This window comes from Clinocottus analis, unplaced genomic scaffold, assembly GCF_023055335.1.
Source record: "Clinocottus analis isolate CAN_PGR_092001 unplaced genomic scaffold, fCliAna1.0.p SCAF_1, whole genome shotgun sequence".
NCBI classification, from domain to species: domain Eukaryota; kingdom Metazoa; phylum Chordata; class Actinopteri; order Perciformes; family Cottidae; genus Clinocottus; species Clinocottus analis.
In genome coordinates, this window is record NW_027175820.1 from 22105645 (window position 1) to 22131675 (window position 26031).

Below are 26031 nucleotides of genomic sequence, written 5' to 3' on the forward strand. Positions count from 1 at the left end.
GTTTGTGTTCCTGCTGTCAAACCCTGGCTCTGTATTAGTTGGTTTTTATTAAGATGGATGGTGTTTTCATCAAATGTTGGTCGGGACGCGTCGTATTTTGGGCCGTGCTGAAAATGAAAAGGACAATATATGGATGGCAGATGACGTGTCGGAAGAAGGGAAGCTGATGAAAGGCTCATGAAGTCGGAGCTTCAGCACGTTTCTTTATTATAAGGATGTGTGGCGAGAGCAATAGGACCACTGTGCCCTCTTACTGCCCTCTGAGCCACTGTTATTTTTCATCGCCAATGGCTCACTTCCAGCAGCCTCTGCCCAGCCGCCCCCTTTTCACTTTTTCCAATGAACTTGTTAATTTCATGTTATTACAGTTGGTATTATGTCGAATCCCCTCTGGCTTGAACCCAGCAAATTAAATCGTGGGTAGTTTATTGAATTGACGGTCTCTGAAGAAGCTGTGAAACTGTATGAATTTCTTCGCCTCCTTTCCTTTTTTTTCCCGCTGTTTTCGTGTTTTGTCAGTAGGTCTTTCATTCAGCCGGGCTGTCGTCGCAACGTGTTGAGTATTACTTATTTACAGCACGTTGCCTCCTTTTACTCGTCTCAGGACGTAATAATCAAAGTGTTGCAGCATGTCTGGCCTGTAAATAAATGACGCTTCAGTGTAAATTGTTTGTGTAAATACGGCTTTTCTATTCTCTGGCCAGAAGAAGTGATGAAACACTCAATATTTGTACAGTCTGCATGCGTAAAATGAATGACTACATTTGGTTTACAATATTTTAAGCAGCTACACATTATGTGAAATACTCGTATTCTTGTTTTTGATGGTGAGATGAGATGTTTCCAGGCTAAGCTAAGCTAACTGGCTGCTGGTGGGAGCTTCAAATGTACCATTCAGACACGAGTGGGATCCCTCTTCTCTTATTTCCCCATGATGTTGACCTCTTCCTCCGAGTAAGCCAATCACGCAACCATGTGGCTATATTCTGCCCACACAAATTGATTAAAAACTAAATGCCCTTTTGTTAAAAACACATGATTGATAACTAGATTTTATCGTGAGTTGGCGCGCCGGCACGGTTGAGATTTGTGTTTGTATCTATTTCCTGAAAAACAGTTTTAAAGCCAGCCATGCAGTGGCTGCATTTCTGGGTTGAACACAAGCCAATTGTGTGTGTCTTTTATGAGCGCTTGTCTCACAATTGTCTGACTTCTAACACTAAGTGAGTTGGCCCGAAGCCACCGACCAGCGACACTCGATTCACACGGAGGCATTTTAATGCACCTGTCAAACCATCCCCTCAGATCTCTCCCTTGTCAAACACATTTGGTCCCTCTCTACCCAGAATGCCCCAGGGCTGCAACCCAGACCTTGGATGCTCACTAACGACTCGGATCACCTTCAAACTGAATTCAGCCCACCGGTCCTTCTCACCTGTGGCGTTTCCACGCAATTCCACTCAGCAATTTCTTTAATTTCCCTGCCTGCGTTTCTCAAGGAGCTCAACTTTAATTGCATTTGTAAGCAGGTCCACTCCGACTGCATTAGATCCTTCCTGATGAATGTAGAGGGCTGTAAAAAAAAACCAAAAAAAAAAACCCCGCTTGTCACACAAGCACAATGTTTCATGCCCTTTTGATTAACATGGAATGGAAACAATTAGGTGGGGGGAAGGTAGCGAGGCAAAGCAGCACATTCAACAGCTTTAAATGCTAATTAGCTAATGGCGGGATGAAAGAGGCGGGCGGCGTTTCACGCGAACACCCTCGAACCCCGGCTGCAGCTCGTTTCATCTAAATTTAGCAAGACCGCCACCATTTTGTTTCCTTGAGTAGCTCAGACGTTACAGCCATCTTGTGCACCGTGAGGTTTTTATGGAATGATCTCAAACGAGGCTACTTTCCACCTTTTTTTAATCATCTCTTATTCATTCTCTTATATGATTACCTCCACAGAAACATTCATAACCACTTGGACACAAACGCAAGCCCTTTTCACACGTGATTACGTAACATTGCTGTTGAAGCGACATGCGTATCTTTCACTTAAATGTTCCTCTCACATAAGTTTCAACAACTTCTCCGAATTCTTCCCGCCTGCGTTCATGAAGTCGAACATGCACAAGCACTGAATGACAGGAAGTTAAGTCGGGATGTTCTTAATCATTTTGATGGATATTCATTTTATTCAACGTTCACAAGGTTTCAATGTAATTTTATCGTCATTGTTCAACAGGGTCCTTTTTTTTCCTTAACAATAATTCATTTTTGCATGAATAGAATTGGTACGGTTATTACTTTGGTTGTAGGATTTATTTTTTTTATTTACTCAACCTCCTCTGGTCCACATGAGGAAAATCTCTTTATAAAATGGACCATGAGAAAAGATTGATCTCTGCAACAAACTTGGCTTGTTAGATTTATTACCGAGACCTTTAAAGGCGGAACAAGACGATCCCTTCTGGTGTTGAACTTGTGTTCAGCCGTTACGTTAATCTGACAGCATTCAATTTGGACTTGTGTCCCGTAGTAATATTACTGCTGTGACTTTTACGTCAAAGTGACAAGGGTGCTTCTTCACACTTAAGGCTGACACCTTAATGTAACGTTGAAAAATAATCCGTATGAGTTCAGCAAACATTCGATCCAATGACTTTAAATTTAGTCTCTTGGCATTTACATGCACACAAGTCATTTTTGTTCCAAACCATTTCGTGGTAAATCATAGAAATATATCCAATTTTGTGTAAATAATTTAAAACATGCATCTGTACCTGAACGTGATTTTGGTCTTGGAAGCTTTCTGGTGTCCGTTTGTAGTCGGAGAGGCATTAACTAATCATGTTTAAGGGCTTTGGTTGAACGCAGCTCAACAGTTTGTGTGGAAAGCCAAAGACGAGAACGCATCGGCCCAAATGCAATTATTAGAACTTACCGGCTATCGGCCAGCTACGATTTAGCTTTTTATTGGTTTAAAATGAGGTTGTAAACTGTCTGCTTAAGAAACAATGTGGTCAAAGGTCGTCTCTCAAATCCAACTCCAGTCTTGCATCACAAGCTGCTGGAAAGAAAAGAAAACTGAGAAGGAAGTCTTGGTCCGGCTCTCTGCTGGTTACACTGGAGCCCAGATATATAGCTCCTCGGCCCCCAGAGGCTCATCGCCTTCAGACCGACAGCCGATGGCTTCTGAGATTGATATAAATCTAATGATGAATGACGTTGAGGAATAGCTCATTAAAAGTAAACGCACACAATGCTAAATTACTCCGGATTAAAGTGCCATTCCAACTGTCTAACATCGACATTTAAAACAAAGACTCAATTAGGCCGTTTACCTTAGCAAGCTGTTTGAGAAGAACTGCAACAGTTCACCGGATCGATCCTCACGTTGTCGGTCAAACGCATGTGCCCTCTGGCTCGTTGTTAAAAGAAGGTATTCTTCCTTTTGAAGTTAATTGGAGGAAAGTGTGACAATGGTTTCTCAGTTGTTTACTGAAAGGTGTTGCATATAGACCTCACTCTCTATCACAATATGCATATTGTGGTAGAGAGTTTATTTTATACTTCTCTTCCTGTCAACAACAAACTAAATCCACTGAGCGCTGTCTTAGATGTGTGCTAATGAGTGTCAAGAGTGAGAAAGAGATTATTTATTTAAAAAAGGCTAAATATTTATGTACAAAGCCTTTCACTTTTCAGCAGAGAATAAATAGTGCATGTCTCGGATTATCAGATGTGAATGAATAAGACGTTTGGTGAACCACTGAATATTTGTACTTGACTCAAAATAGACCACAGCGACCATGTTCATCGCCATAAAATCATGAAATAATTTGTCATCCAGTGCAACTGTGTGTGGCCTCATTTATGTGTTACAGTTGGGGGTCTGTGTTGCAAATAACACCGGCTACATAGGCCTGCAGCTGATGATTGTTTTCATTATTTATTAATCCGGCAAATGAAAAATTACCAATGATAAATTAGCAAACATTAACTCTTGAAATATCTTGATTTGGACCAGCAGTTTAAAGTATAAAATGTTATAAAACCGTGATAGAAAACATACCTTTTTATAAATCAGTTGATAGGAATGTTGCGGATGCCACAATGTTGAATATAAACAGAACCTTTGGTTGTTCACAACAAGCCTTTTTAAAAGTTTTCACAGGGTCTGACGATGATAATAAAAATGTTCGACATAGCCGGAGTTATCCCACGACAGCACATTCCTGGACCCGCAACCTTCATCTCGTTTGACCTCCATTAAATCTCACATAGTTTTTTGGCCGTCGGGGGAATTTTCTATCTCGGAGGCGGCGGCACTTCACTGGGCGACGTGATTTAATTGGAATCGCTGTGTGTGGTTTGGTTGGAGGAATCAAGGGGCTCTTTTCAGGTCCTCATCAATGTCTAACAACGTTGAGTGTTTACATATTTTATCACTCACTGGTGTATTGCGCTCGAGTCGACACGGACTGTAAACTGAAATAAACATCTCCGTCGTCTCTCCCCCAGTTTGTCAGGCACCATACAGATGGGGTTGCAGACGTTGTTGATTTCCCTTAAAAGCCCCAAATTTGTCACAACCTTCAGTGCTCCTTTGAGGGAGATAGGGGAGAGTGTGAATAAGAGACTGGGGGGGGCAGCCGGAGAGGGAGAGAGAAGAAAAAAAAAGCATGCCGTCACGAAAGAGAGCCGCTTCCTGGCCGGCTAGATGCAATCACAGGCACTATCTGATAGCGCCGGAGGAAATTGGATGAGCTGAGAGCCGTTGGCTGCCAGTGATGGGAAAGATGACTCCTTTGTCACTGTGTCAGTCAATCCCATACTCTCACCTGAGAGACCAATCAATAACACAGGGAGAGAGAGAGAGAGAGGTAAGCCGTGGGCTGCTGTCAATTATGTGCTGTAAAACATCCCCTCCGTCATAACGCTGAGCTATGGCTTGTCGCATGGCGTGCATAAATATGTCATGGGTATGGTTGAATGCGATGCCCTCCCACGGATTTAAAAGTATGCTTTTCATAAATTCCCGACACGTTGGAAGTCAACAATTCTTTGTGTGATTACTAGACGATGTGAATATTGTACATCCATTTTTCCCCCCCTTCATTTTAATTGTGTGAGTCTTGTCCGTGCACATCCACCTCCTGAGAACATATTTTTCTGGGGAATTTCGGTGCCGGTTTGCGATAGACTTTGTCTCATCTTTTTGCTGCTCGCAAGTGGTGTAACGGCTCTCATTAGCAACAGCATCATTAGTTGTGCAATTACAGTGCCGAAAAACCCAGAGAGACTCATAACTATCAGTTGCTGTCAGGGCATGTGGTATTACATCAGGCGTGCACGGAGGACATCTCGCTTCTTGATGCCGGTGTATAAACAGACACTCACTGAATGATTCATTATCGTGATACCGCTCAAGCGATTTACCATATTCTGTGCCCAATCTGGCCGCGGTAGTTCTGTGTAAGATGATGCTAAACTGTTCTTCTCCCTCTCTCTTTCTGTCTCTCTCCCCCCACCCCCTGCAGTTCCCTAATACCTGCGAGGAGTCTTCTTCCCCATTTGTCTTCATCTGCACCAACCCCCAGGAGCTGCTGGTGAAATTCCCCATGAAAGGGAAGCACAAGATCTGTAAGTCCTACTTCTTTCATGTAAGGGGAAGTGGAGTGGAATAAATTAGCGTGTGCCAACTGGATGTCTTTATCATGATATATATTTTTATATATGCGTTTCATTTTTTTTTTTTATATCTGCTCTCCCGTCTGCTGCACACACGTATGCATACGTGGACGTGCAAATAAGTGATAACCGCAAACGCGGGGTCTGATTACTATATGTCCATTTATAAAAAAACTAAATTTAAAAAGCACACATCGTTCTTCCGTACAATCCTTTCCGAGAGACATCTGTAAAGGTGGGTGGGTGGGGGGGGGGGGGGGGGGGTTGCCGTCAGGTTGCCTGGGGGACGATGCGCCAGGCCTGGATGTGTGGCGCTGTTGCTGTATTGTGTGATTTATAATAGGACTCAAACACATTTTCCCTCCGCTGCCATAGCCGCTGCTGCAAAATGATGTACCTGTAAGCTCTTTTGTTAATATTTCAAAACCCCCCTGAAGACGTTGAGAGCTTTGTTTATGCAGCTGTGCCTCCATTTCAGATCGTTCGAGATTGATAGAGAAGGTTTTTTTATTTCATTTGTGCGATAGAAAAGAGAAAGAGAGGCTAAAGAGCAGGAGCTGTGTCTTTCTAACATGGATTTGATGACCGTGTCTACCATTTTAGTGGTTTAAGTGCCTACATGACCAGTGGAGAGAGGAAAAAAAATGAAATAAAGCGCTCGTTGTGTAAGATTTTAGCATGTCTTAAGAGTTTGATCACTGATATAAAAGATTTCAGCTGAAGACTATAAATATTGTTCAAGTCTTCCTCTCTGTCTTTAATTGTTCCTACATTTCATTCTAACTGTGATTAACGCAGCGCTGCATAAACGGCTGAAGCTGGTGGATCTTGCTGACACATTGTTACAGGCGGCTTGCTGTCGGAGGCACAGATCGCTGGAGGGAAATCTGGACTTCCATTATTCAGAGCCGCAGTCGCTTGTGGTTTTATGAATCAGCATCTTTCTCTCTGTCGGGCGGCGAAATAAATATGGCTTCGTTGACCTTGCCCGTTGTAAATTGTTAATCATCAATAGTCTTTATTATTCATTCTTACAGTAACTGCAGCCTGTTTCTTTTCCGGTTCAGTTGTGGAATATTGAACTTTGCAGCATTTGTTTTCTGGAGAATGCTGGCGTCGGGGGGGGGAAAAAAGAGAAACACTTAGTTACACCTTTACTCCGTGGGTTTGTTTTGATGGCCTTGCATTTTAACGTCTACAAAAACATACCAGCAGTATCTTTATGGGAAGTTTATTCTAAACCAGAGGCGTTTTGCATGTCACGACCTGCAAAGAAATGCAATACTACATTTCAGTCTTCCAGCTTTGTTCCCGCTCACACAGCACACAACTGCTTTTCTTATTTTAGTGAAACTATCAGTTTTTATCCAGACATTAATGACACAAAAGCTCACATAATGTATGAAATTCACACATTAGAGCGTTGATATTCCCTCGAACGTGAACACAGACGCCAGCTGGTAATTCTCTACAGACCACATTGGGTGCACTACGACATGTAATTCAAGAACCTGTGAAATTATTTCGCGTAATGGGGGACATTAATAAAATGTAAAAATATTTCCGATAATTATTACTGTGCATCCAATTACTCCCCCACCTTTTAGCTTAAATAGACTATCCCTGTTTATAGTACTGTCGTACCTTCCACACCACCTGTCCTCATGCTGTGCATCATGTGTACAGTTTTGCGCGCATACGTTGTCATCATGTCGTGCGCATTGATCACAACACACTCCCAGCTGTCCACATTAGCGCTGGTATTTGGAGCGGTTATCCTGACCCGCTGGACCCGCACAGTCCGGTCTGTCTTATTCTTCTGTCACCAGCTAGCTTTTCACTATCTCACTCTGTTGCTCTCTCGCCCCGGCTCTTCCACCTCAATTCCCACTGCATCTCACGGGTCAAAGCATTGCCGCTCATCTTACTCAGGGGGGCTTAGCACGAGTATTTTTTGCTCCCCCAGCAGCTTACATCGACAAGATCCTCTTGTCACCGGCATCGCCAGCCATCTCATGCCTCATCAGAATGAGCAGGAAGGGGAAAAAAAAGGCCGCAGTCACTCTGCGTTTTCTGTTCCTTTCAGCCGACTCGGTGCTTTATTACATAACATGCACAATTGTTTGTTTTTCCATTAGTGTGTTCAACATTAATTTGGTGGATGGTGTAAAAAAAAAAAACAACTAAAAAAAAAACACATGTAGAAATTACATTGTGTTGCTGCTGAGATTGATTCTGTCATTAAGCAAATTCTGCAGTCATGTTGTGGAAAAGTGGGAGTGTTGATGAATACGAGCTGGTGACGAGCTAACTAGCCTTGACGTTACAGAATACTATGTTGAAAATGTCAGCGGGGATTTTAGTCCTGGCTTTCTTTATTTATTAACCTCCCCATTAGCTGTTACCTTGGCAACACCTACTCTTCTGGGTCAATTTAAGATGAGCATACAGGTGAAATGCTGAAAACATAACTGCTACAATCTACATCCATTAAAGTCTGTATTACTGAAATGTAATGTATTATTCATCTGTTTGGCATCAGTGCTTTTATTTTGAAGAAAAAAAATAAATATTTTTTTTATATATATATTTTTATTTCGATAGACCCATAACAGCAAAAATGCATTTCAGCTGATACTTCCATTATTTTCTATCCTTTTTTATTATTATTATTTTTACACATACAACATACCCCTGCCACTGGTACACCCACCTAGAGTACAGAAAAATATATACATAGGAATAAATAAAAAACAAAGAGGTCATCTCATTTTGCCGAGCTAGACGTCTCCACATATACACGCACCTAAACGCACATATCTCCATACTCCTGAGTACATCTGACATATCTGCTTCACTCTACACAGCAAACAGTCATCATATCACACAAACATATCTATAAACTAATTGATACCAGGTTTGGTCGATTATTAATTATTATGCAACAGACAGGTTGATACATGGAGAAAAGAAACATACAGACAAAAGCAGAAAAAAACGATTAAATAAATAAATAAAAACAGTTATGTCTGTTGTGCGCCTAATGATTTCGGGACTATAAAAAAAATAATACTTTGAGTGTAAGTGCTTTTTATTTTCCTCACTTTTTTATTTTACTTTCACTCTCCCGCATATTGCGCTTGATGATTTGCAGCTGCATGCATTTTGTTTGGGATATGAATGTGATTTGTTTTTGATTTGTCTGACTGGCGAGCCAAACAAATGAGCTGAGAGCGGCATGATGCTGCAGTCTACCTCGCGCGTTTGTTTCTTGAGGGGTCGGCACTTCCAGCAGACGCTCTGCTTTACTGGCAGTGGAGCAATATTGCATATTACAGCGGGGAAGCTGGAACACCCACATATGGATGAACGTTATTGGAAGCGTTTAGCAATTATCAAATCAAGTGACTCTCTCTCACTCTCTTTCTCTCTCTCCACTGACAGTTTTACAGTCGGCTTTGTACTGTAGATGATATGTTAGGCGATGCTCAATGCAGGTTGATCAGTTATTACCCTGTGGAGAAGTCTGTGACATTTAAAATGGCATGCAGCCAAGGCTCACTCCCTGTAATAAGGGATATGCATTATGGTTTATGGTCACATCCTGTGAACATTTTGTATTAACGTGTGTGTGTGTGTGCTTCTGTGTGAGCTGAAGGTCAGTCTGCATGCGTTGAAAGCTATTTGGCTCTCTGACACGGATCCGCATTCCCCCCTTTTTTCCTCCTTATAACCGGCCTTCGCTCGCTGTATGTGTTTAATAGCCTGACATCCTGCGTGTGATGTGGCTGTGTGCACACAGCGAGTGTGTACACAGCCACATAGTAAAAGTGAAACGCAAGTCATATACCACTAAAAATATTTGCTCCGTTTAGTAAGCTCTAATGCAAAATGCCAAACCAAATTTGCTGTTAAAAACTAGGGGATGGGAAAAAAATTGATACAGCATAGTATCGCGATATTTTGCGTGACATTATGTTATCGATACACAGAAGCCAAGTATCTATCTTTTATTTAATTAATTCTAAACGTTTTGGTCCTAGAATAATGAAATCAAGTTATTTTTTGTTGACAAAGTTTTCCTTTGGGGACAATTTGCAGTTGAAAAAAAGTAATAAATTGCATTATATCGCAATACTAGATGTATCGCGATAATATCGTATCGGGATACGTATCGTATCTGGTGATTCCCATCCCTATTAAAAACATTTTATTTAATTTTCAACGAATAGTTTTATGCTACGAGGGCCAAAGTGACTGGACCTTTTCAGCTGATCCCAAAGACACAAAACACATACAATTATGTAAACTATAATCACCCTCCTCAGGCCATAACAGATTCTCAACCAACATTAGTTTGCCATGGTTACAGTGGCTGTTCATTATCTCGTAGCATGCAAAGATTCATGAGTCAAATCTGTCGGCCTCACACTGAACCTCAAACCAGTTGGAGGCATCACAATTAGCCAAATATGTTTTATTTTAATGACAAGAGTCTGACCAAGATCCAATAGTCTGCCGTAGATCAGAGCCCGGACTACGTTGTAATGAATTCAATGTGTGACGGAAACTCCTTTTGACGAGGTGCGGAGTTTCCTGCTGCTCGTTCCATCCCCCCTTTTGTCATTTTTAAAGTGAGTTTAGTTTCGGCTTAACGTACCCTTCTGCCGAGCATTTCAGAGAACTCTCAATCACCGCCCATCTCCACTTAAATTGGTCGCCATCACGCTTGGACTGTCGCCGCCGAACGAGCCCGAAGCTGCCCCTCTCTGTGCTGTTTCCGCAGAGCAAAGCATTAGGTAACCTGAGAATTAAGTTTGACCTTCCTCCTATGGTGCCTCCAAAGAATTACAATCCTATTGCTCCCAAGCATGAAGGGTGGATACCCAGAGTAATGTTGCGTGAGTGAATCAAATGGCTTTAAGCCTTGTTTAAAGAGTGCTCGACCAGCAAGAAAGAAAGGAAAGAAAAACTGCAAATCTCTTGTACAAGTACTCCCCATACTCAACTGACTCACTGAATTAGCTAATGAAGAGCAACAGTTCAAGTATTCAAAATGTGGTTGATAAGCTCAAGGCTTCTGATGCCTCTTGTTCCATCTTGGGATAATTTAGCAGGCTTTAAAGTCGTACTACCAGATACGGCTGGAAATGTTATCGCGATTCAAAAAAAAATTAGAAGAAATTCTGCCACTGTAGTGTGCATTTGTTCTGTTAAGATTCATTCATTATAGAAACAAAACAGAATGTCCTTTAACAGATTTTTAAAGCGGGAAAAGGTCATTCGGAGCTCTTCACTACGCTCGGTGCCGAGCGTATAACTCTTGTGATATTACATGTGAATTCAGTGAGTGCTTTGTGAGGACTGGCTTATCTTTTTTCTATAAAGATTAGTCACTCTGATGGCTCTCCAGCAGATACAAAAGAGCTCCTTTTTTTTTTTTTTTTTTGCTGAGGTTTGATCCAACTACAGGGAAGAAAGTCATGGGTATAATTACTAAGATGAGAAATTCCACTCCAGCTTCAGGTCATGATGAGATCTTTTTTATCTCTACTAGCGTAAGTCATTGACATATAGATAATCTCAGAATCACCGGAGACCACAGTCATTTCAAAAGGACCTCAAGGTCGACAAAGTCCTCACGCTCAGGGCGCCAATACCGTTTTCTTCCATTTCTTCCGATTATATGTGCAGCAGAATTCAGCTATGTTTGAACAGCCGTTAAAACAGATATCAACAGCAAACACTTTTGGGAATATTCCTACACCAGTTACACAAGTATGAAAATATAATGCTGTGTGTAAGTGTTGATCATGGAAGTAAATATGTACTCTTGTGTTGGATGGTATTAGATATCATGAGAAGTGGAGTTTCCTTTCTATGACATATGAACAGCCTGAACAGGCAACTCTGTCTTGTTTCATTGTTTTATCATTTCAACAATATAAGGAGGTTCTCCAAATAAAGGTGAGTTGCTTCTTTTTGCCAGTTGGATCTTGCTGTCACGGGCAAAAACAAATTGCTTGAAGTACACGCTGTTAGTAGTATATTGTAGAGCTCAGTGAAAACAATAGGCTGGGTAATTATAGACCAATTGCTCCAATTTACCACCGTCAAACGGGGGGACATTATCTATTTCTCTTCTCTCCTCCGTTATCTCTTTTTTATTTATTTTTTTTTGGAAGGAAAACCACAACAAAATTAAGCCACGATTGCTCGTGTCTCTCGAGCCGAGTCGGTTTGCAATCTGGTCGGCGTTTGTCGTCGGTACACGATTGCGAGCGCGAAATGTTCTCGCCGTCTCTAATAGCCATCAACGGCCTTAAAGTGATGACCCTCCAGACTTCAGTCCCGGTTAGTTTGGTGATACCGGTGGTTACCGATGGTCACAGCAAGTGCAGTTCAACTCCTCGAGCAGCCAAGATCCACCTGTGTGTCTACTTACACAGCACAGAACTAACTAAAACCAAATGTGAGGAAGTCTTTCAATAATTGGCCATTTTTTTACCCCCATCATTCCACAAGCAAACATGATGTGATTTCCACACACGAGCAGATAGCCTTGATGCCACCAACACTACGTTGACTTTAACGGCTCCACAATAAAAGCCAGTTGAACGTTTTTAATGTGAAGCAACAGCAGTGGGAAACGTGGGGGTTGTGTGAGCAGTGACTTAATGGCGATACACACTCTTGCAACTGCAACTGCGGCTGGCCACGCAGTTGCATCAACGGACTCGTGTTGGTTTATGGTTCCCGCCTTTTCCATACGCCAGAACAGTAGGTGGCGCAACGAGCGTTTAGAGTCAACCTGCACACCGACATTCACCGATATCTCCCTCCAGGAATTCACCGCCATCTGCGTGTCCTTATACTCCATCAGACGGGTTATATAAACGCTCATATTTGCAGGACCTCTTCAGCCAAACGTTCTTCAACGGGATCCATTGTTTGTGTTTCTGCTACGGCTTTTAAAAATGGCGGTAATATGCTATGAAACCATAAATGCAAGACTCAGAAAGGACGTGGTTAGCAGACCAATCACAGTCTTGCGGGCTGCGAACGGCTCGCGTAGCTTTGCCGGATAGTCCGAAATTTTAGGCGACGCACACGAGATGGCCGACGGGACGACGCAAGGGCCCCTTGCAAGTCTTGCATGCTTGAATCTCTGCGTAAAAGCAAAGTATAAAGGACCCTTTACTACGGCTCTGACTCATTGAGAAATAATGAATACAATAACGCAAGATCACATGCACACCTCACGTCGCTCGTGCATGCGAAGAGAATTTGGACTTGGAATGGCGGACTCCGACATTACCAAAGAAAAATGCCTTTTTATAGAGCGGTAATTAGATATAGGCTGCTAAATATTATTTTTTTTTTAAAAAGGGTCTGAATTCTTAACTACTATTCTACGGCTCTAATTTAGTATAAAAAAAAATAATTAACTTGACTCATCGCGCTCATGATTAGTGCGATGGGGCTGTAATTTACAGCATATGTATGTAACACTAACCCACGCAAACGCATGTAATACAGCAGCAACACTTAGTCTCCATGTGCTCTGGTAAAAATAAATGCAGGCCACTCAATTCCTGTATTCCATATTGAAGCAAAAAAGAAATCTATATTTAGTTGTTCCTGCATATGAGCCACGCGCCAAGGGACTAGTGAGTATATATCACATATAACTGGTTGTCTTTATTTGTTTGTTATCCATTTAACATCATATCACTTGTACACATTGGCTTTCAAGCTCTCTTTTCAATGTCATTTGCATTTTGATCGCATACATTATGGAGCTGTTGCAATATGTATGGTTTGTATCCCTCAGGTGGCAGCACATATGGAAATAAAACAATATATTCATAGTGAAAATATTGCAGTTGAAATTTGCTCCACTAACCATCGGCTGCACTGTTACCTTGTGATTACCTCTTTGTTTTATGTGTGAAATCGCAGCGCCATGGGATTGCAAATAGAGAGAGCCAATTACCTAACAAACGTCCACCTTCTCTCCTGAGGTGGTCATGTTTTTTTATTTCCCCCCCTCCCCTGCACTCTTCCTCTGTCATCCACTGCTAGGAGACAGAAAGAGGTTAGAGCGACGGAAGTCCTTTTTTCATTATTTATTCATGGCTTTCCCATTTAATATTCATGCGTTTTTTTTTTCCCCCAGTACTATCTGGATGCAGAGGAGAATTTTCTGCCTCGGAGGCGGCCGGGGCCAAAAATCAGGTTTCAGCTCCAATGAGCTCAGCGGATGAAGGGAAGAGAGAGGCAGAGAGAGATAGAGAGGGAACAAGAGAGCGGGGTTTCATGTGTTCTCTAGTAAATGAGAGGCAGGCCTTGAAGGTGACAGGCTGTGTTTATTACTGATCTGTCAGCCGGTTAATGGGGAGAGGAGAAAAGAGGAGAAGAGAGGAGAGAGCTGAGCTGTCGAGCAGAGACCAGAGCACACAGGCATGGGAGCAAGAGCGGAGCCCCAAGCAATAAACTTTGCCACACTAGATGTGCTTGCCCTTACAGATTCACTGACAACACTCCTGCATGCTGAATTGCATTCACCGGAAAGTAAATTAGGCTGTAGCGAAGAGTATTGTGCTGTATATTAATGAAAATTGTATTTCTTTTTTCTTTTTTCTTCTTCAAAACATCGATGCACCGTCGCCTGTTTTTGACTGCTGCGCTTTCTGAAGCCCAAGTTTAGTCATTCTGCATCCGCGTGACTGTACGTTTCATCATCTGCCTGCGCCCGCAAGGCCTACAGTGTGCATGACTCTGTATGACTCTCGACACTGAATAACGTGCGAGTGCAACGGCACATGCAGACGGGCCGCAACACGCTTCTCCGGGCTGCACGTGGGAGAAATGTGCACACGGGGCGCTCTGAACTTCTGAGTCTTTTTCTTTTACACAACCTGCCGGAGGAGATAAGGCTGGCAGAATCAATAACTTCTTTTAAATCACTTCTCAAAACCCATGTTTGTACAATTGCTTTTAAGTGATGTCGTCCCATGGTTTTATTTGTATATTTTCTATATTTGTTTGTTTTCTACTGTTCTTTTTGGCTATTTGTTTGGTTGTGTTCAACACTTTTATGGTATGGTCTTTTTTGTTTGCCACTATTTGGGTCGAGTGTATTCTTTGCAAATCTGTTAAAGCACTTTGTAAACTCTGTTTTTAAAAGTGCTATATAAATAAAGTTATTATATTATTATATATTACTTATACGTACGATTAGCTCGCTTGGCGCTGAGGGCGTTGTTGGGATTTGGGAGCTTCTTGATAAGCCTTTTTTTCACTTACCCAGAACACCCGTCTACGTGGAGGTTCACAGGGGCGTTTGCGTGAATCTGCGGAAATGTATCAGAAAATTTAATTTTTTTAATCAACATTGTGTATTTCTAGACTATATCCGGTCATCAACATGTCAAAACAGCGGCGGCTTCAGTAGAAAACAACTTGCACAGAATAATTACAGAAGAGGCTATTATGAAAGAATTAATGGTTCCCTTTGTCTCGGAGGTTGTGGTGTTATCAGGCCATCTTAACAGCGTAACAGATTACACTAAAAGAGTGTTAGACTTTCTTTGTGCAGATAAGACTCCAGGTGCATGTCTAAGATTTTGTTCAAAGATCTCTTAATGTTGCACGATTCACTAAATTGAACATATTTTACTTTGTTTTTACTTGAATAAGACACATCTGGCATAAGTAATACCTTGTGATTATCTTTGTGTATTGCAGATGTCGAGCAGAGGCAGATTTCATTCATATCATTGAAATAACATTGTTTTATTTTAGTGCCGTGTCGCTCCGACAGAGACATGCTTGGCCCGAGAGCGCCGTGCTGTATTTGATTGCACTTGAGCCCAGAGGTTTTTATCGGCCGCCCTGTGTAATGAAACCTCTTAGTTTCCCGTCTCAGCAAATGGTGAAAAGACTGTGTAAAGATATTGCTCTTTGTTGTAGCAATAGATTTGTCTTTGCTTATCTCAGCGAAGCATTGTTGCCTTTTTATCAGTCACCATTACAAAATCCATATCAATCAGCATTTGACATGCCGGCGCTTTTCCCTCAGTGTCACGTTTACCGCATGAGTGGCAACGCTTTCTGCAGATTCTGTCGAGTTGTTATTTAATGTAATGCAATTATGCCGCGTTACAGAGCGTCGTATGTACGTGTGTCTCCGTGCTGCTCTGGTTCGAACAGATATCCGTCTCTCTGCGCGTTGAATTCATTCAGCGATATTGTAGATGTGTGAGAAGCTTACTGGGTCCTTTGTTATAGAGATATAGATGTTACTGCATTGTTGCACAAGCCAGTTTTTCTGATGATGCCTGTGAGGGTTGTACTCTTGAGGTTAAAATTGATTTAGTCTTCAGGAATATACCGTGGATGAAAGTGTAGCAAGGAGAGTAATGCCTGTTTCATGCAGTCTGAGCAGTGGATTTAAAAACATGGGCTTTGGAACCAAATTATTTCCACAGTACAAGTGATCTTTGCTTCTTCTTTTTTTTACTGCAAGGAGAAAAAAATACCTCAAAACCTTTTTCCACATGCAGGTTTGTGCCTATCATAAGTAGCTGTTTTCATTCTTACCTCAGGCTTATAAAGTGCACGGCACTCACTCTCCGTCCATCCTTGATCCAGGGCTTTTGAACGCTGCTCACCTCCCTGTCGAAGCAGCCAACGCATCGCAGTTTTGTTCCCTGGTCTCGCACACTCGCATTATGTGGGTCAGTGTTCAGGAAGTGAGACGCACAAGACGGCACTTCCACTGGCTTCACTCCATCTGGGTGCCTCTGGGTGCATTGTAAATGAGTAGCCCACCGACATGGAATACAAATGTGCAAATACAACAAAAAAACAACAGATTTTACACATCTGTGTCCGTCCCTTTTGTGACTGGACTCGTATGTTGGTTAGTGCTCTGTTTTCACTCCCACGTTTTCTTTTGTTTTCACGGTTTGGTCCCATCTTTTCTCCCCCTCTGGCTTTGTCTCCGTCCTAAGCCTGTCAGAGTAATCAATCTGGATCGGCTCTGAGAAGGGGGATGCAGACAGATGTGCTTTGCAATGTGATCGATGTTCTTGATTTGTGAGAGATTACTCGTGTGTGTGTGTGTGTGTGTGTGTGTGTGTGTGTGTGTGTGTGTGTGTGTGTGTGTGTAGTGTGGACTGAATGGGGGAGGCCTGCTAGCGAGCGCGGATGCAGTTGGCGTGCTCCCTTGACTTTGTTAATTTGTCAGGTTAAGAATCGAGGATCAATAATTGGATTATTTGCACAGTTCAAGAAGCTGACGGAGGTGAGGATGTTAAACTAGACACGGCCAATGAGTCACTTAATGTGGTTAAAAAGACTCACTGGAGGTTATTTTTATTTATTTTGAACCCAAATACAAAGTGAATTTCACACCGGTGGTCGTTCCCGATTTATGGTTAAATTATTTATTATGATTAAGGCCCCAACAGTGCTCACTGGAACATTCAGATGTTTTAGAAGTCCTTCTGTAAGCAATGCATCAGTACGTTTGCAACAATAAGGTTGAATCCAATAAAAAAGAAATCTATGGAAAGAACACATGAGACTAGTTTCTCATACAGGAGGCGTCTTGAACCAACAAAGGCTTTTGTATTATTAAATACATTTCAGTCAGCGTGTTCAACACTTCTTCCCTGTGTCGTTCCATTTTATTACACATAACTTCATTTCTGAAGTTATTTGTTTTCTTTGTATGTATGGGTTACTCGGGGTGTCACCAACCTCTGGTGGAAACATATTTATTGAGAAAAATGGCGACCCGTTTAATACTTATTTTACCCGCTATGTGTGTGTGTATATATTTATTTATTTACATACACACTGTGTGTGTGTGTGTGTGTGTTCGTATGTATTATTTATTTATTGGCTTTTTTCGCCAATAAATAATTAACCTGAGGACCGTCGGACAAGGAGAGGGGTGCGGCATGCAACAAAGGTCCCACAGTAGTACATGGCATGCACTGTAACCACTTGGCGACCAAGGAGCTCCAATACATCATATTTTTAATCAATAAACTGTATATGTTCTTAAAGATTTCACATACAATACACACACATAACATGCTCCGGTGTTTGTAGCTGTGAAAAGTCATTTAGTTGAAAATGAGGTATACGTTGGGCTTGATTCAGAAAAATAAGATGTTAGATACCGGCGGGAAAAGTGACCTGTGAAAGGCATAAACATTGACTTGCTGCTGCTGCCACAAGGCCAACGTCATCACCTGGCTCCACTCGTGAGAACGATCGGCGGCGGCGGTGGTCGAGACCCCTCGGTGGAGGCGCTCGTCTCTCTCCGCCGTCCGCCGTCGGTGTGTTTTCACTTTGTCTGTTTTCTAAAAGAACATTTGATTCTTGTAGTTTTCCCTCTCCCCTCTGAAGGGGAAGCAGACAGATGTAATAGCCATTAGCCTCGGGGAGAGACGGCACAGATGTGTCAACAAGGCTTGACTTTTACAGTCCAAGTGAAGTCTGAGCAAACATTGGCTGTGTAGAGGCCTGTGTGGTTGAGCAGTGATCCAGGGACACGGTCGCACGGCGATGCCCCGGGACTCCAAACAGACCGTGACTCTCGTTCTCATTACAGGAGTGGGTCAGACCACCCCAATACGGAAAGATAAATAATGCAGGGGGGGAAAACCTGAGTGCTGCCACCTCACTGACAACATCCACACAAGCCTTTTTCTACACGAATAAGTGGTTCAGCATTTCATACACTCCCGCTGTGAGCTGTATTTCTTACACGCTTGGTATGCTGGCGGTTTGGAAGGAAATATGACGCAAGTCGGGGCTGCAATAGGTATCAATTCATTGCTGACTATTTTTTTCAATTTACTGATTTGATTAGTCGCTCTGTAAAATGTACAGAAAATATCCTCATCACAATGTTCTTAAGCGTAGTTCGAGGTCTCAAATTGCTTGTTTTTGTCACTCGAGCCCCAATATCACGTGACCAGCATTGTTGGGGTCCCTCTAGTAATTTGTAATAATTGCCAAGGTCGTCTGTGATCTTCATCTTGTGCAAATCGTCCATGTCTGTAATTTGTAAAAAGTTCAATTTCACAAGCAAATTACTGTATTTTGACACTTGAAATGATGAAGGCACTTAAAATGACAAGCTACCACCAAATGGAAACCACATCGGTCCCCTGGGAATTGGTATCTCTGTGATTTGGGGTCGTATTTCTCCAGACATTTTTTTTTTTTCTGCCTCTCACATGGTCCAGAATTCTGGCGTCTGCGGTGGCAATTACACGTTAAAAACATGTGGACAACATTTATTGTGCAAAGTCAGGAGGCTCCTTTTGCTTCGCAGCACGGAGACGACCCAATCGCACCGCAGCAAGACGTCTTTGTGAGTATTGTCTCTACACATGAATAGGCCTGTATGATAAGTTGATATTCAGAGTAAAATCATTTTGATAGAAGTGGATGTTACGCAGGGACTTTACATCATACCTGGGGGATAATGTCAGTAAATATGAGTACAATACAGACTGCACAAAACAGAAATGCGGGGGTTCTTTGTAAATCCTATGAGGTCCCCTGGTAATAAAAATCCTGTGGGATTAGGGATTAAAGTATACATTTTAATGTCAAATAAGACAGAGAAAAGCAGCAAATATCCACAATGTATGAGCTGGAACCAGTGAATTATTGGCATTTTTGTTTATTTGGCATCACTTGTTTTAAGCTCAGTCTCAGTCTGCCACTTGACTCGCTAAACTAATCTACCTCTTCTAATCTAAACCCAGTCATTCTTTCCTGTCTTTATATTCGAGCGGCTTCCCAAAAAGAAACTAGAAAAAAAAATCCAATCCTTTATCTTAATTTGATCTCAATTTCCTGTAGCAGTTGCAATGGAAAGTCCGGGATTCTAATTAAGCCGTAATGGTGGCAGCAAGTTGATATTTTTTTCCTCTCGGCGCATTTCTCCCTCGTCAGCCCTCTTCCCTCTTCGCTGTATGTTCAGCTTGATCTCTTCAAATTTATTTCCTACTTTGTAACCAGAGGCAAGAGCCCTTGACTTGCTGCCCCCACAGCCGCAGCCAAGGCAGCCATTTAAGTTGTGATTAAAAATTAATGGTTGAGTGAGGATCATCGAGAGAGGGAGGAGGGCAGTGGAAAAAAAAAGAAAGGGACAATGCCTGAGCAAGAGGGATAGGCTGTGGAGAAGGGGAGCAGGCCCGAGCAGCAGCAGCAGCTGCTCCCTGATAGAGGGTTGGAAGGTCTTCTTAACAACTCTGCTGTGTTTAACTGCTCCGCTCACACCCCACCATGAATATTGCATTACCGCTCTATCGGGCTCCTTGTGTTACCCCCCCGGCCCCCATCGCGTGTTGAGCAGCCCCTCGTCCACGGCGTCCAAGTTGAGCCGGCCCCCATTAAAGCAGACACACCACAGAAACCAGACCAGCGCACACGCCACATAATTGCCAAACTGATTCAGAGAGGAGGTTTCACTGCGTGTCACAAGCAATTAAGTTCGGCCACAAAAAAAAGGGGGACGATATTGACCAGCGTTTTTTTTTTTTTCATACTATGTTATGAAACGATTTCCAGATACTAGAAAAGAGGACGGGGATGGTTTGCATTAACGCACACATGCACGGGGCCGTAGAGTTGTTGTAAATGGTTGCTTTTGAAGCTTTTAGCTTTTCGGATGAAGAAGGTCGGTGGAATAAAAAGCAATCGGTTTGAGTCTGGCCGAGCCGACTCGTTGGCCATTTCTTTGAAAAGCGGAGCAGGAAGACCATGAGACCACACAAGGTCCCGACCTTGACTTCAGCAGATGATGAGTAGTGGCACTTAGATCCCCGGCCTGCCCTTTTCTTCCTTCTGGCTTCTTTCTCTGTACCGTTTCATTACAGCGTTTCTCAGAGTCCATTACCCACTGATACGTGCACTCATTCAGTTCTGCCAGCATTGTTCCTCCTGTAGTAAAGCTCTTTTGGGATTGCAACTCAAAGTGCTCTGATTGGAATAGCCGGCTGTTTTAAAACAGAAAATAAGGCTGGGTGGTTTGTTTTTATTCACAAACAAGGTCAAATGTTTTGTAGATTTGGCCGTCGTTCTTATCAGTTATGGTGATGATTTACTCGCCAATTAGGGCCGGGCAATAATTCAATATGATAATCCGTCTTTCGACGGATTCCTATCCTGATGAAATCCTATATCAAGATAGCGTGATACGCAATTATGTCGTAAAATTGATAATAGCAAGCACACAAGCATATGAACACATTTCCCAGAAAATTAGAACTGATAAATATTCTGTTTATGGGAATACCCCAGTGTAGTTAAATCCAACTATCGTCTTAATTAGATTACTCCGTTTGTGTGCACACATGGTTACATAGTCGGTGTGTGTCCCGAAATCATTATACTTTTTTCTCCTCTTCTTTATCTTGAACCGGTTATGTTTGTTTGGCACTAAAGTTGCTAATTAAATGAGGAAATTCTCGGTTTTGGCCATATTGCCCAGTCCTATCGTTACGTATTTAGGATGCAATTTGTTCAAAGACTGTGAAGCGTGATGAAACAGCCGGGCTTTCTAGATTCAGTTCTAAAGCTCCCTTATTTAAAATATTGTATCTCGTTAATTGAATCTGTGAATAAAACAAAGCTTGAAAACTGCTACGCTAGCCGTTTCCCTCTGCTTCCAGTGTTTATGCTAAGCTAAGCTAACAGATTCCGGGCTTCAAGGTTCATAGTTAATTAATACAGACATGTCTGAACATCTAACTTTCTGCCAAACTGTGAAATTTGTCTCTTAACAACTGCAAAATATTCTGTGCACACAAGATGCCGTAGTGTGGTAAGGACCGCTTGGGTTCTTTAGTTTTCTTTTCAAATAAAAGTCGTCTTATTTCCCTATAAGCTGTCTGTGTGTTCACGTTTATAGAGATTGCCCAGTCTTTAAAAGAAGCTGACAACAAGCAGGCCTGAAAAGTGCAGTTTTCAGGAGTTAAATAACCGTCGCTATTTCTTTAAGTAATGATGCTGAGCAGCACTTTAAGCTTGACTACAGAAACGGAATGACATGACTGAACAGAACGTTTGCTGAGCAGCATTAAGTGAGCCAGCAAAACCGCATCTTAATGACCAATTGATAGTGAAAAGCTTTCAAAACACATTAAACTTGTCGACAATTCAACTTGATATGTGAACTGGTAATTAATCAAATGGTTTCTGGTCTGACTGTTATAACTTTGACTGCCATAACTTCCTAAATGATACATAATATATTAATTTGGGATGTGTTTTTGGAAAATAGGGATTTCCCATGAACTGTAATATTTTAGCTTTAAGAAGAACCTACTGTTTAATACCTTATTGTGCACATTACAATAGAATAGACCACTCTGTAAACACTAGATGTGTGCTTGCCACACAGAGGGCACTAGTAATCTCCTGATGAGGAAGGTATGGATCCAAAAGAATTGGATGCTGTCTAAGGATGTCAGGTTTAGGGTGTAATCAGATTTGTAATGTGGCCTTGACACCTCCTCCTCATCACCCACCTCCTTGTTGCGACACTCTGTTCCTTCCATTCTTTCCACGCCTCTTACATAATTTGTTAATTCTGTCCTATTTCCTCTGCCGCTGCTGCCATCGCTGCTCTTGCTTTAGGTCTTATTTGCAATGCTAATGAGGCGAGGCAGCAAGTAATGGTTTGTAGGGGGGAAAGAAGCTGCCTGTAAAGATGGAGATATGGTAATATGCCCGCTGTGGCATACGGACAATTCTCTTGGAGAGTGGCTACATCATTGCACATTGCGGTGTCATTGTGTAAATGTTATGAGATCTTATGAGCAGAAAATAAATCAACATAACCAGAAACATGTGGCTTCTGTTTAAAATAGGCACAATTTAAAAAGTAAAAACCTAATACTGATTTCGCAAACCCAAGAAATATTGTTGGTGGAGGTATTCCTTTGTCTGTCAACAGAATTTACTCTCCAGGTTTCATACAAAAGTTAAAAAAATAAATATATATTATGGAGTTCTTGTCAAATGCATCATTAATAATTTCTTATTTATAGAAATCGTTGAGGATTTCTCACTCAAAATCAAGATATATTGTGTACATATTGTGTATTTCTAATGAAAATAAATGGTGCTGTTGCCTTATCTCTGATCAAACATACTGGAGAGAAAAGCTCCAGTAGTCCATAATTGAATTTGGGAGCTCTGTTTCCATTTGACATTTTCTAGCACGATTTTGAAATGTGAGCTTTAGCTTCAAGCTTCCCCTCAACTGTCCTTCTGCCGTCATTGGAAATACCCAGATGATTCTTGATTAAGGCAACAAGTAAAGAACCATTACTTGATTCCAAGCCTTGTCCCCATCAGGCAGCTTTCAGTGCGCAGCTCCATATTTATCTCTCTACCGCCCATGTGACTTAAATTGCAGTCACGCCAATAGCGAAGGCAAGTAAATGGATTATTGAGGAACTGTAAGCGGCTCGCTCGACAGAGCTGCCTATGTGCGCTTGCTGAACAGACACCGAACATCCAACTATAGCGATATTCTGCACATTCCAGCTCTCAGATGTGTACAAGGGGTATTTCTTTTATTGTTTTACAGATGTATTTTTCTTTCTCCCTGGGATGCCGTTCAAACCGCTCTGTTTACAGTTGGTTTCATGCCAGCCGCGTCTCTTTGAAAGTTAAATACATGCATACATATGAGATTAACTGTACCCTTTGAACCATTGTTCCTACTTAGAATTGTGATTTGACAATGAAATGTTTCCAACTTGGTAAATATTTTCCATCCCGCTTGTATTGCCCTCCTACCCAGTTACAAATAGCTGATTAGAGACGAAACCACTGGGAAAAATGTACAAGCGCACCTAATGAATCACTGAAGAACCACACTAAGCCTACACCCACAGTATAACAATGAATATCTGTTTAAAACTAAACGATATCCGTCCACGCGGGTGCTTCAGCATCGTTTTCGGACTGATTTCCATTACTATCGCGCCAGAAAACCAATAGTCACTTCCACTGGGCTTGCAGGTGCAAACAGGAAGTAGAAATACAACAATGACGTGTATTATGGTACTATCAAATAAGAAAAGGTCGGGCTTGATACTTAAGATCCTCCTCGACCATTTTCAAATGTTAAAATATATACATTCATTCTCTCTTAAAGGAAACTTTCTCAGATAAGAATTTAGAAGAGGCTTTCATCAAGCTGCTTCTTTAGATGAGAAATGTTGTGATTGGTGTCTGATCTTCACTCACAACTCTTGTCAGTGCTTTTATTTCCCAAATATTGTATCTTTACTTCAACAATGCATCAAATAATCTGACCCTGGGACACAGACTTGAATGAGCTGAAAGCAACACCAATCTTTCGCTCTTTTCCGGCAAATCTACGGTGTCAAACTATTTGAGAGATTATATAATAGCATAAATATGATTTATTTAGTTTCATAAAACTGGAATCCAAACAATTCAAACTAGGTAGGATCTGTAAAGTAAGAGACATAAAAGGTTTTGTGTGCTACGTTTCTGATATTGCAGATATTTGGTCACAATGTAATATTATGTAATATTATATCATCAGCATACAGTGGAAGGTTTATATCTGTATTATGGAGCATAACTCCTTGTATCTTCTCCCGTTTGTCTGAAGTTCTATAAAAAGAACAAATAAGTACACCACTGATTCGTGAATCTTTCCAAAATATCAATTTTTTTCATTTCTGGCAGTAGGGACTGAGTATATCCTTATACTGTACATCCTTTCATGCTTTTAATTAAGTTTTCAGGAAATTCAAACCATTTAAAAAACCCTATTTAGGTCAAAAAGCTTGAGTCAAAAGCTTTCCAAACGGGTAAATAGAGCATTCTATTTAGTAATCTGAAATATGAAGCGGACATGTGAAAAGCAATGTGGCATCCCTATACACTGATCTTCATGAATTAGCTCTCAATTTAGGTAATTTAGAGAAAAGGATTTAACTCTTCAGACACAAAAGATGTCCACCATTTATCCTGGTTTAGAATGTGATGTATTACATTTCTGCCTATTTTTGTTAAAACTCTAATTATCACTTCCCTCCATTAAACTGGAAAATACGTTTTCTCAAGTGTCCAATTAAAGAAATGGAAGAGTACCATGATGAGATCATCTCTGAAGACCTTATCGCGCTCAGCCGGCAGACCATCCCCGGTGTTTTGTTATGTTTTTAATGTATTCAGCGCAATGTCGAGATTGCCTTTGTTACTTCTTAATGTCTATTTTAATTTTGAGCAATTGATTTGTATCAATTAGGGGAGAACCAGTCCGACGCCTCTCTGCAGACTGAAAAGTCTTTGTTCGTTGTTCGGGCTGAAAAGGAAAGACGGAGGGCAGGGTTGCTTGAATTGGATGAACTAGCACATGTATATCTTTGTTTTGTGTACGTGCATGACTTGTGTGCATGAGCGGGATTATGCTTATCCTTTCATGAGTAAAAATATATGAATCGGCTTTATTAGTCATGTGTGTTTACACGTACAAATACACATATTATATACAATAAACAAGATAAATGTAAAAAAAAACATTAAAGACAACAGAGGCAAAAAGAAAATTAAACACAACAGAGTAATAAAATATATATTTTTAAGCGTATTGATTCATCTGGCATATGATTATTTTTGACGACAAGCCTTCCTTTTGGACTCGCTCAGCTTGACCTAAATCAGTTTTGCTGTTTCCTGCGGTGTGTCCGCAACACGCCGTTAATTACTCTTCTAACATATGGAGTGAAAGCAGCGGCTCTTTAGGTTTATCTTTATCTGTCAGACACACATGTTTTCCCACCGTAATGGAGTGAAATTCTATGTTTTCGGTGATTTGCAGGTGCACAAACAAACACACGAGGAGCTCAAAGTGTTGTGAAGAGTCTTTCAGCCCGTGGCCATCACCATTGCGCGCCGTAGATGTTGTGTCCCTGAGCTCTTTACAGAAACCCGCTGCTCCTAAATGCTTAGGATGGGTTCAATGAAGAGGTCGGGCTTCATATATGCGCCTGTATGTATACGGCGCACTGAAATAACGTTTCCGTGTTCATGAACGCTACGAGCTCTAAGTGCCGAGGTGGCCCTCCCGTGTGTCATGTGCCGCACTGTCTGAGTAAACAACACACAAACCTGTCAGATGTGAAATGTAGATTAGGAGAGTGTGCTTTATACTACGTCTGGTTGCCAGATAAACGATGAGGAATGCCCAGCGCTGTGTGCGGAGACCATTTTCTTTTTCATGGTCCAAGACGTAATTCCTCTTGTGCGATGCTCAAG

The 26031-nt window shown here is 41.6% G+C and overlaps 1 protein-coding gene across 1 annotated transcript in view; it reads left to right on the forward strand.

The window, feature by feature from the left end:
- trip4 (thyroid hormone receptor interactor 4) overlaps positions 1 to 26031 on the forward strand; it is a 73086-nt gene that overhangs the window by 22142 nt on the left and 24913 nt on the right. The window contains exon 12 of the mRNA XM_068573639.1: positions 5535 to 5637. Coding sequence (XP_068429740.1) covers positions 5535 to 5637 — 103 coding nt within the window. The remainder of the gene's footprint in view (positions 1 to 5534; positions 5638 to 26031) is intronic.